The sequence below is a fragment of the Tachysurus fulvidraco genome, chromosome 19 (genome assembly GCF_022655615.1).
Source record: "Tachysurus fulvidraco isolate hzauxx_2018 chromosome 19, HZAU_PFXX_2.0, whole genome shotgun sequence".
Taxonomy (NCBI): domain Eukaryota; kingdom Metazoa; phylum Chordata; class Actinopteri; order Siluriformes; family Bagridae; genus Tachysurus; species Tachysurus fulvidraco.
Genome location: NC_062536.1, coordinates 19,734,974 through 19,747,524, shown reverse-complemented (window position 1 = coordinate 19,747,524; position 12,551 = coordinate 19,734,974). Strand labels below are relative to the sequence as shown.

The following is a 12,551-nucleotide window of genomic DNA, read 5'->3' as shown; positions in this document are numbered from 1 at the left end:
CACTTTACACACCACAGTAGCCTCCTTGTCGTCATGTGCGTATGACGTCGCTTCCTGTTATCATGTGCGCAAACAGACAACGCGCTTTTAAACAGGAAATGACGGAATTTTACCGTACATATTTACAGCGGGTCTATTCGGACGGGATCAGTATTACCTGAGGTCATTTTTCTGGACCTTTTTACAGAAGGTAAAAGTCTCCGTAATCTTTACTGACATCGTCCGTAATGATTACCGAGATGGCACATTCGGACGGGACTAAAATCACAGAGAAGCTCTGGTAATAATTACTTTACCCCCCACGTCCCCCACGTAGAACTAATCCCGTCCGAATAGGGCTATAGCTACAAAATATCTCTCAGTGCGGCGAGATCAGTGTATTTCTTCAGCCTTATCGAAGAGAACAAAAATAATCCTAAATTTTTATTTAATATTGTAGTAAAATTAACTAGGAATCAAAACAGTGTTGAAAAGCACACACATCTATTTAATACCAAACACATTGATATATAATGCTGTAGGTAATATTTCTGTTTTTGATCAGTATTTAGTTTTAATCCCCTTTAATAGACTGACGTATTTTCACTGATTTCTTCGACCTGCACACTGGATCCTTTACCCACGTGTTACTTTAAACAGATATTACCACTAAACATCCAACACATTCTAAAGATAATAAATTCTTCCCTTAACACTGGTTATGTGCCAGTATAAACCTCTGATTAAAAAACCTGACCTCGACCCAAGCCAGCTGTCCAACTATAGGCCAACATCAAACCTCCCCTTTATCTCCAAGATCCTAGAGAAGGTTGTAGCTCAGCAGTTATGTTCAGACCTACACAGGAATAATACACATGAACTGTATCAGTCAGGATTCAGGCCTCATCATAGCACAGAGACAGCGCTGGTTAAAGTGGTAAATGTCCTGTTACTGGTCTCTGATCAGGGTTGTGTCTGTTTGCTGGTGTTACTCGATCTTAGTGCAGCTTTTGATACCATTGACCATGTTATTTTACTTGATAGGCTAGAACATGTTGTTGGTGTTAAAGAGACAGTCTTCTCCTGGCTCAGGTCTTATTTGACAGATCGATATCAGTTCGTAGATCTAAATGATGACAGCTCTAAATTAACTAAGGTAATGTTTGGTGTTCCACAAGGTTCTGTTTTAGGCCCATTGCTTTTCTCCCTATATACTGTATGTTACCCCTGGGTTCAATTATTTGTAAAGATGGTATTAGGCTGATGACACACAGCTATATGTCTCGGCTAATTCAGATGTGAGTCACCAGCTTAATAAGACAGAAGATTGTGTGAAGGACATTAGACAGTGATGTTTACTAACTTCCTCCTGCTTAACTCTGACACACAGAAGTTCTTGTACCAGGACCACAGACAGCCAGAAGTAAGCTCTCTGATTACAGAGTAACTCTGGATGGACTTTCTATTACATCATGTGCAGCAGTAAAAGACCTCGGTGTGATTATTGATACCGGTCTCTCTTTTGAAGCTCATGTAGATAATACCACAGGGGTCGCCTTCTTTCATCTCAGTAATATTACTAAGATCAGAAATATGATGTCATTACATGATGCAGAAACACTAGGTCATGTATTTGTTACCTCTAGGTTGGATTATTGTAATGCTTTACTGTCTGGATGTTCCAGTAGGAGCAGAAACAAGATCCAGTTAGTCCAGAACACAACAGCTAGAGTCCTGACTAGAACCAGAAGATATGAACACATCACCTCTATCTTATTCTCACTCCATTGGCTTCCAGTCAAGTTTCACATTGATTATAAAATACTATTACTGACCTATAAAGCACCTAATGGTCTCATACCACAGTACTGAGAGATCTTTTGGTTTTTTATGATCTATCACCCCGAAGGTGCAGGCTATTTGTTAGTACCTCAAGTACTACAGTCTCCAGCAGGGGGCAGAGCTTTTTCTCACAGAGCCCCACAGTTATGGAACAGACTTCCAATCAGTGTTTGGGACTCAGACACAGTGTCAGTGTTTAAGTCCAGGATAAAAACACATTTGTTTAGTTTTTATGAATAGCTTTTCTTAGGTAAAGGAGCAGAGCTAAAGAGTTCATGAGCTTAGAGTGTTTGGTGAACTGGGATGTCTAGATGTTGTCTCCTTACCACCCTCACAAGTCCCTCAGGTTTACAGACTGTGAAGCGGTGGGACGCTTTACATCCCAGGAAGTCCTCATGTCTGTGTCACCTTCTGGCTCTAGCCTTTTAGTTATGATGTCATAATAGTCTTGATTGAGTCTGTACTTTACACATAATTTACATTGTCCATCACCTGATTGCAATCATACCTAACAATTCTCTCTCTCTCTCTCTCTCTCTCTCTCTCTCTCTCTCTCTCTCTCTCTCTCTCTCTCCTCAGGAGCTCTCGGTTGCACTGTTATAAATTGTTGTAGAAATGACACTATTTACATTTACATTATTCACATTTACATTTAAAGTAATATTTTTAAATTCATTTTAAACTTTAAATATATGCATTTTTATTCTTCTTCTACCTATAAAGCTGTAAAGCTTCTTTGAGACATTGCGAATTGTTAAAAGCACGATACAAAAAAATTGAATTGAAAATATCAGTGTTGACCCCGAACACTCACACGTGAGCTGGAGAAAATCCGTCTCTGTCTTAGCCTCATAACTATATTCTGCTCTGGATTAGACACGTTCCTTGTCACCGCGTTGATCCGAGACACTTACAAAAGCCGTGTGGATCTCCTTCGTCCTCTCCAATCGCCCAAGTCGTGAGTCTGTGAGACGCGAAGATCTCAGCGGGATCTCGCCTGCACAGAGGACCGATTGGGCTTCTGACAGAAAGAGACACTTTCAGTCATGGGGAACTCCACAGGCTGCACCGTGGATGATCTACAGGCCGTTGAGATGCATCTCTGGTACAAGAAGTTTATGACCGAGTGTCCTTCAGGTCAGTTAACGCTCCATGAGTTCAAGCAGTTCTTTGGGCTGCGAGGTCTCGATCCAGAGGCGAACGCTTACATCGAACAGATGTTTCGGACCTTTGATATGAACAAGGTGAGTGAGAGACACATGTCTACAAGAAACGAAAATGAGAAATGAGAAAGAGAATGCAAATGTCTAAACAAAACAGGATATGTACCGTCGTATGTATTACTAACTAACTGTTTTATCTGGCATTAGTAACAGGAAATTTGAGGGGAAAAAATAAGAACTTAGAACCCTGTGAATATTGTTGTTTATTAAGAAAGTTCAATAAGTGAACTTAGGACCATGGGGATAAAGACCAGGGCATTTAGAAACATATTACCTTGTAGAAACGGAGCACATACACAGCAGTAATGAAGTAAATACACCTTATTCGTCTGCTCACCAAGTAGTTACTGCACAAGACTTTCTTAATAAGTCAATGGGAGATAGTGACGTAACCATGAAACGGCGTACGATGAGTCCAAAGTAAACCGAGGACTCTCTGTGATGTGTATCATGAATCCTAGATACATATCGTCTCTGTTACAATGGTGATCCTGCGACTGTATGGCTGTGGGAATATGGAGACCCTGAATCTAAATACAACCTTGTTAATGTAAAACCCATTATACCCTGGGATTTACATTATACCCTGGGAATATAAAGCCATGGAAATATAGAAAAATAGTAGGCCTGGGAATAGAGAAGGTTTGGGAATATCAAAACTCTGGGCGAATAGGACCCAGGGACTTTACAGGCTTAAGCAATACAGGAACACTAAGGAAATAGGAGCTTGTGTCAGTGTTAAAACTTTGGGAGTTTAGGAACGCTCAGTAAATACAACTAAGTATAAATACCCTCAGAATATCAGAACCTTTTGGTTAATAGAACTATGGGAATATAGTATATGAGTCATGTGAATGTAGGGAATATTGGGAATATATGATTCTGTATACTATGGAACTCTGGGGAAAATAAACCAAGGCCAAAATATACAGTAGGACTATTGGGACATGGGAAACAGAATATAAGAACCCTGGGAACATACAGTAGGAACATTAAGAAAATAGGACAGTATTAATATAAACCAGAGTGAATTAATCCTTTGGGGTTAGCGTTAGGAAACCTAGGGAAAGGGAAACCTGGCGATGTAGTGCCCTGGTGATATAGGAACATTGGGAACTCCAGGCACTGGAAATGAAACGAAATACAAGAATATAGGTACACTGGGAAAATAGATTTAAACATTGGTAAGAGAGGAACCTTGGGAAACTCAAGCCAGGGAAGTGGGACCTTGGGCATATACTGTAGGGCCGTAGAATATAGGAACCTTGATGTATTGGGTTCAACCCATGAAAAGCAGCTGCTTTGAGAACTAATAATAATAATTAGGGTTGGATGGAAGCTCCCTTCTCGCTTTATTTGAGGATGATGATGATGCTACACCATGTTCCTGTCAGATTTGATTACACTGCCATAGTGACACAGATTATAAGATTACCTTCAGGATAAAGACACAAACCCGATGAGACATTTATAAATAGGTCATGTGTCTGACAAACATGACCGCAGATATCTCTCAGGTTCATCACAAATCATCTCGTCGGCCCTGCTCGCTCGTTTTACGAACGTGTGTGTGTGTGTGTGTGTGTGTGTGTGTGTGTGTGTGTGTTAGAGAGAGGAGTAAGCTATGTTTAGCCAATGTCACAGGACATAGCACCTGAAACTCTTGGAGTAGCTGAAGCTGATGTTTTGAGAACATTTTGCACATTTTACTTGCACGATATCTGTTCGAACGAGAAGCAGCATTAAATCCGGTGCCGCAGTTTGACCTGACTCCAATATGTCATGTTGAAATGTGTTTTGTTTTTAAATACACTAAAATACAAATAAACATACAACATGATAGACGGAAAACTGACTTGGTTTCTTTTGCAGGATGGTTACATAGACTTCATGGAGTACGTAGCAGCACTAAGTCTTGTAATGAGAGGGAAAATGGAGCACAAATTGCGCTGGTACTTCAGACTCTATGACGTTGACGGCAACGGCTGCATAGACCGACACGAGCTGCTCAATATCATAAAGGTAAAGATACGGTATAGTGGCCCAAGAACCGTTATGGATGTAGGGTAAATAGGAACCCTAGGAACACAGAAACACTGTAAAAACAGGAACACTAGGACTATAGTGCACTGGGGAAATAGGACACCCACAGATATAGGAACTTAGAAATACTATTTGGAACCTATATGAAAATAGGAGCTAGGGCACACAAGGCTCTTGGGAATCTAGGAACTCAGGGAGTATAAGAACGCTGGGAAAATAGTATCCTTAAATATAGAAAGCATAACATTATAGAAGGAATATACAGTAGGAAGCCTGTGTATTATTAGTATAATAGAAAAAGAAAGACTTAGAGAGAAAGTCTAGCTTAACAAACTCATACCTCAAAAAGGATATCAGGTGACAGAACGACTTTAAACCGAAGTGCACAATATATCGTGGAGCACTATATTAGGAACCCTATACTGGTTATTGCCTCGCTTTGCTCTCAATTTCTTGTGGCATGGATTCCACCAGATGTCTAGAAATATTCCTTTGAGATTCTGGTTCATGTTGAGATGAAAACATTCAGCGTTCATCATGCATCATTTCCTGCAGATAATTGCTGTGAAACCTGCTCTTCCACATGACAAAAAAGTTCTACTGGATCCAGTTCAGGTGACTGAGCAGGTCACTGAAGCACACTGAACTCATTGTCATGCTCGTGAGACAACTTTAGCTTTGTGACTGACACATTATCATGCTTCCTGTTAGAAGAACATAAATTGAGGTCATAAAGGGATGAACCTGATCAGCAACAATACTCATATAAGCCATGATTGATTGGAGGCAAATTCTGACTCTACACCTGTGTCCCTCAGCACAAAACCTGATCCATCAGACCAGGCTACATTTCTCCATCATTAACAGTCCAGTCTTGGTGAGTCTGTGCCCAGTGCAGTCTCAGCTTTCTGTTCTCAACTAATAGACGAAGAACCCGATGTTCTGGTATTCTGCTGTTGTGGCTCATCCACATCATCAAAAAAATGACCTGTTTTGCATTCTGAGATGCTTTTCTGCTCGGCACAATTGTGCAGAGTGATTATCTGAGTTACTGCAGCCTTCTGTCAGTTCAATAAGCTTTCTCCATCTGCAGAGCTGAACGTTAGACACTGCTGTGGGTGAAATCCCAGCAGGAGCTGAACAGGTTCTGAAAAACTCACACCAGCTCATCTGGCAACAGGAACCATGTCCCGTATACAGACACTGAGATCAGACCTTCCTTCTTATGGTCGATGTAAAGATGCTGAAGCTCTTGACCTGCGTCTGTATGACTGTATGCACTTCTGCCACCACATTGGCTGATTAGATAAGTGCTTGAATGAGCAGGTTCTCAGGTGTCCCTAATAAAGTGTTCTGTGAGTTTATCAGCAACTTCCGTCAACATTTATGAGGCATTTATAAAGTCTTCAAGAAGAGAGCTTAAACATGACAAGGTTTAGAAGCCTGACAAAGTTAAACGTTTCCTACGACTTGTGATAAACTATTAACGAACCTGACTCACATAATGATTGATTATGTTGACTTTATAACTCGAGTAACTAAATGACTTCACGCTGTAAACGTCATGTACATAACCTTTAAGTTATAATTATCTTGGCAGCCTATTTTTAAAAATAAATACTTACACGAGAAGCTTATAGCTGCTCAGTGGCTAGCTTTCAAATACAGTATTTAGTCAGTGTTTATAACGGTGCTGTCACGACGACCGACAAGACAATTATAAACAGGTTATAAATAACCGTCTCGACCTGTGTTGGGTCACCTGGAGCTTTAACCTGTAGACTGTCTCAACGAAATGTTAGCGTGTCCTCTACCGCGCAGTCCTGACGGCTTAAAATCGAACGATATTAAATTAAATGTAGGAATCATGTTAGAAAGCAACTTTAAAAAAAAAATCCTGTAATATTAGATTAAAACCCTTATTAATTTCTCTCCCATTTAGCAATTTATTTGTATTTAAAAACAGTTAATTTATTTGATATTTTTCTAGGAAGGCTCACAGTATGAAAACTCAGATGATGAGCTTATGGATTACGGCGAGAGACGGGATTAGGGTTACGTTTTAGCGAAAGGTTACGGTCATGATTTTTCAAATAAGGCTCTTAAAGGCTCAGAGACTATACCGATCATTACACAGAACATTTAGATTGTCCACCATTAAAAACGTTAAATGTAAATCATAAAATGAAAAAAAAAAAAACACACAAACAGATCCAGTCGGAAATAAGAGTGGTTTTAAAAAATATTCTGTCACACCGATTTACTACTAAACGTGGCCACTACAAAATCTCTACACTACAACATTACTGTGTGTGTGTGTGTGTGTGTGTGTGTGTGTGTGTGTGTGTGTGTGTGTGTGTGTGTGTGTGTGTGTGTGTGTGTGTGTGTTTCAGGCCATTCGTGCTATTAATGGCTGCGATTCTCAGGAAGTGAGTGCTGAAGAGTTCACCAACCGAGTCTTCGAGAGGATCGACGCGAACGGAGACGGTGAGCACACACACAATATCTTATTACAAACACAAACCTGCATTGTTTGGGTCTTTGATAAGAAGTTTTTGACATTAAAGCTTCTAAACAGAATCCATTTTAGAGCCTAGGATCCCATCATTATCCAACAAACCCTTAAAGAACCCTATAGTACAGTGTTTCCCTGATAAAGAAAAAAGTAAAGAACCCTTAATTACTCACCAAAGCCTTAAAGAACCAGACAGGGATACGAGTAGAAGAATAAGAGGAGAAGAGCCTTTAATGATCCGGTTAACCATTTAAGAGCTCATGAAGAATTAAATATGGTGCTATGTATAAAACGTCTAGGCAGCTAGGAATCCATAATTTTATAATAAAAACATGTTGAGTGTTGATCTAATCCGGATTGGTCCCAAGTACAAGATGAGACTCTTTTAATACAAAAACAAACACGTAAAGAAGCTCACAATGGTATTTCCTTATGAGAAATGGCTGCATGAAGAACATTACAGGAAGAACATTACCCTTAAAGAACATTACCCTTAAAGAACATTACCCTTTAAGAACATTACCCTTAAAGAACATTACCCTTAAAGAACATTACCCTTTAAGAACATTACCCTTAAAGAACATTACCCTTTAAGAACATTACCCTTAAAGAACATTACCCTTTAAGAACATTACCCTTTAAGAACATTACCCTTAAAGAACATTACCCTTAAAGAACATTACCCTTAAAGAACATTACCCTTAAAGAACATTACCCTTTAAGAACATTACCCTTAAAGAACATTACCCTTAAAGAACATTACCCTTTAGGAACTCTACGTAAGACTGTATGTATAAACCATGTAGGTTTTAGGAGGATAAGAACACAATGAACCAACCAAAAAAAACACTTAACTTACACTTGAGGAACCACTTCCCCAAGACTGTACCATGATAACTAACTCCTGACAGAATCAAGATGATCCTCTGCTTCTTAAATGGTTCTTTGTCAGACTGTATTTTATAAAGAACCTTAAACCTACATGGAAAGAGGTTCTTTAGTCTATAAAACTTTCTATAAAGGGCACAGTTGCTTAGCGGTTAGCACGTTCGCCTCACACCTCCAGGGTCAGGGGTTCGATTCCCACCTTGTGTGTGTGGAGTTTGCATGTTCTCCCCGTGCCTCGGGGGTTTCCTCCGGGTACTCCGGTTTCCTCCCCCGGTCCAAAGACATGCATGGTAGGTTGATTGGCATCTCTGGAAAATTGTCCGTAGTGTGTGTGTGTGTGTGAGTGTGTGAGTGAATGAGAGAGTGTGTGCCCTGTGATGGGTTGGCACTCCGTCCAGGGTGTATCCTGCCTCGATGCCCGATGACGCCTGAGATAGGCACAGGCTCCCCGTGACCCGAGAAGTTCGGATAGAAAATGAATGAATGACCTAACTTTCTATAAAACATTTTCTTTCCTGTTCACACACACACACACACACACACACACACATGATTATTCACATTAACACACCTCACACTAGTGTCAAATTCACATCCTCCATGTTTTATTTTCCTGAACAGGTGAACTGTCACTGGAGGAGTTTGTAGAAGGGGCACGGCGAGATGAAGAGTTCATGGAGGTGATGATGAAGAGTTTGGACCTCAGTCACATTGTGGCCATGATCCACAACCGCAGGAACAGCGTGTAAGCGACAGAACCAAAAGCACCCAAAGAGTACAAGCTGTAAAGCATTGTCATTAGCGCCAGCATGTTCCAGAATGTTCTAGCTGTGCTGCTCTCCGGTACTGTTTTTAACACTGTCTCCTCATGACGTCTCCTTACATCTTCTACGAGCTGATTTCCCTCTAAATCTTAAGAAGTTAAAGTTTCAAGACTCTTTTCCTTTCTAAAACGATCTGCTTCTTCTAGCATTACCAGTTGGTTAGCTAATTATGCTACGTTTAAACATGGTCACTGATTTTACAAACAGAAAATAAACAGCACGCTCTCGTGGCATATCCACCACTGGAGTTCAAATCGCACATGATTTTTCAAAATAGTGTAAGTCGCAGATGCTAGCGGTCAATGCTAGGTCTAAATACAGTCATTATTAACCATACAGTCTTTTAATATCATCATATCTGAGGTAATTACTGACCCTCCTGATCATTCTTTCTCCTTTTTACCGTCCGTGTATTTCTCCATTGCCGTATAAACATCTTAACACTGCTAGCAGGATACATTATTGTTAGAAATACTGAACATTTTCGGGGTGCACGGTGGCTTAGTGTTTAGCACGTTCGCCTCACACCTCCAGGGTCGGGGGTTCGATTCCCGCCTCCGCCTTGTGTGTGTGGAGTTTGCATGTTCTCCCCGTGCCTCGGGGGTTTCCTCCGGGTACTCCGGTTTCTCCCCCGGTCCAAAGACATGCATGGTAGTTTGATTGGCATCTCTGGAAAACTGTCCGTAGTGTGTGTGTGTGTGTGAGTGAATGAGAGTGTGTGTGTGTGCCCTGTGATGGGTTGGCACTCCGTCCAGGGTGTATCCTGCCTCGATGCCCGATGACACCTGAGATAGGCACAGGCTCCCCGTGACCCGAGAAGTTCAGATAAGCGGTAGATAATGAATGAATGAATACTGGACATTTTCCTGGTAATCTCCCAACAGATCTTTTTATTCCTGATAGTTTGGTCTTGCTTTAATTTATCAGAACCGACTGAGGGAAAAGTTACGCTTCCTGGTCATTCTGTCTGCTTTCCACCGTCTTCACGCTGTGTGTAACGGTGTGACCTGCATGCTAATGCGGCATGCATGTATCCATACAAAAACCACAGAACCGTGAACGTATTCATCTGTTCATTCTTCTCCTTAAAAACAGTACTGGACCGCAGCATGGACTCACCGAGTGCGTACAAAGCGCCTCGACCTTATCGTTTTTATGTATATATGTATATATGACGACATCATTATTACGTTCATGAAGTAGAAATTTATATTTGGGAATAAACACAAGACAAAACTCAAATTCCATCCCGTTTACTTTTGTAAAGATGCTAGAAAACATCTGAAGTCTTTCTAACACCTGATTTAATCACTGAGACACATGTTTGAGCCTTTTCCGTAGAATTACGTTGATTTTAACCAATTTATAATACTCTCGTTTACAGACCTGACAACCTTTATGGAATTGGCAAACACGGAACTTATTTACCCCCGTTAAAAACAGCAGAGGAGCCAATCAACATGTGATTCTGGAATGACTGACAGTTGTGTAGGCGTTTATAACTCCCCCGTATTCATTCAAGCCCCGCCCCCTTTGGTGTGAACGTTTTGAGTTCATTCGTCGGGTTATCCACTTAGCTAACATAATAGTGATACCTCGAGATACGAGTGAATTGACATACAGATTTTTTGAGATACGAGCTGTGATTCGACCAAAGTTTTAGCTTGAGATACGAACAAATTTTTGAGATACGAGCATCCGAGCTGCCGTCGGCGCCGAAACAAAGATCCCCAACAATCACGTGTGAGATACGAACATCCGAGCCGCCGCCACCGAAACAACCCACAACAATTTTCTCAATTTAATGAAAAGAAACACCCAGAAATAATTGCACCTGGTCGCGCATCAGCGTCGATTAATGACACTTACCTTACGCATTTCCGAAACATTTTAAAAGGGAGGAAGAAACAAACCTCTTTGGACAGGTTTTTATTAAAACGACCGGCAGATGTTAGTGAGGAAAGAGTGACAAAAAAAGGCAAAAACAAGTGAAGAGAAAAGCGATGAAGAAAACAGAAATTGTAGCAATTCAGTTCAGTTAAGTTCATTCATTTTAGTGAAGTTTAGTTAAGTTCCATTTAAGTGTAAAGTAGCATTAAGAGTGTACAGTAGCGAGTAAGTGAACAAAAGTGAAAGTGTAATTCCTCCTAACTCCTCCGCCTGTTTACTCCTCTGTCTGTTTACTCCTCCGCCTGTTTACTCCTCCGCCTGTTTACTCCTCCGCCTGTTTACTCCTCCCTCAACCTCCGTGCGCATCTTCTGTAAAGTGAAACCAGTTTAGTTTTTTAACGTTCTTTTTATTACTGTATGTTTTTATACAATATTTGTCATTTATAAATACAGGTACTGAACATTTTTCACATTCAAAACACAAAACAACTGGAGTGGAATTTTGCGAGCTGGAACGGATTAAAGGGATTTCGATTCATTTAAACGGGGAAAATTGCTTTGAGATACGAGCAATTTGAGATACAAGCAAACTGAGATACGAGCAATACGGAGATACGAGCAAACTGAGATACGAGCGAGGTCACGGAACGAATGAAACTCGTATCTCGAGGTATCACTGCACAAGTCTATAACCTAACATCTATAGAACAGTATTTATAGGGGCGCACTGAAAGTTTAGCTACATTCTAAAATGTAGTTTCCCTTTTATTTCATTATTCCACTATTGAAAATTAGCTGAAATTAATTTCTTCTAAAGTTGCAAGAAATTACGTAAACGCTAACACGCCTCCACACATGATGGATCTCTGACCACCTAAGAAGAGAACGGATAGAATTAAGGTCTTTTTTAGATCAGCGCCAGTGTTAAGGATCTAAAAAAGACCTTAATTCTATCCGTTCTCTTCTTAGGTGGTCAGAGATCCATCATGTGTGGAGGCGTGTTAGCGTTTGGAGATGGCGAGGATGAAGTCGTGTTTTGCCTTCTTTGCAAAACTCGACATCTTGAACATTAACGTAGCTAGTTAACGTTGTTAGGTCGCTATATTTGGCTAATCATTCTCTGAGTTACTCCAGACGATGTATACAGACGCTGTCGGTTATCCTCGTAAAACATCTCAGACAATCTCAACACGACACTGAATGATGGAGTTATTTTTGTATTTAGAGATTTATTTGTAAAGCTACTACAGGCCTCTAGCGCGTGTATCTAACGTTAGAGCAGCATAATCACAACCGTGTTGGAGTCCTGATGACTGATTTTCTTCACATCGCCTGTGTACACTATTT

The 12,551-nt window shown here is 40.5% G+C and overlaps 1 protein-coding gene across 1 annotated transcript; it reads left to right on the top strand.

The window, feature by feature from the left end:
• Positions 1–2,513: 2,513 nt before the first annotated feature.
• On the top strand, positions 2,514–11,318 carry guca1a (guanylate cyclase activator 1A). Its single transcript, XM_027160781.2, has 5 exons — positions 2,514–3,065; positions 4,917–5,066; positions 7,481–7,574; positions 9,112–9,235; positions 10,699–11,318. Exons 1-5 carry the CDS (start codon positions 2,868–2,870, stop codon positions 10,778–10,780), a joined length of 648 nt encoding a protein of 215 aa, XP_027016582.1. The 5' UTR covers positions 2,514–2,867; the 3' UTR covers positions 10,781–11,318.
• The last annotated feature ends 1,233 nt before the right edge of the window (positions 11,319–12,551 follow it).

Bases quoted from the DNA above. Each gene is read 5' to 3' on its own strand.
- guca1a (XM_027160781.2), top strand. From the start codon at position 2,868: ATGGGGAACTCCACAGGCTGCACCGTGGATGATCTACAGGCCGTTGAG. The intron at 3,066-4,916 runs GTGAGTGAGAGA...TTTCTTTTGCAG, and splicing joins GGACCTTTGATATGAACAAG to GATGGTTACATAGACTTCAT. The intron at 5,067-7,480 runs GTAAAGATACGG...TGTGTGTTTCAG, and splicing joins AGCTGCTCAATATCATAAAG to GCCATTCGTGCTATTAATGG.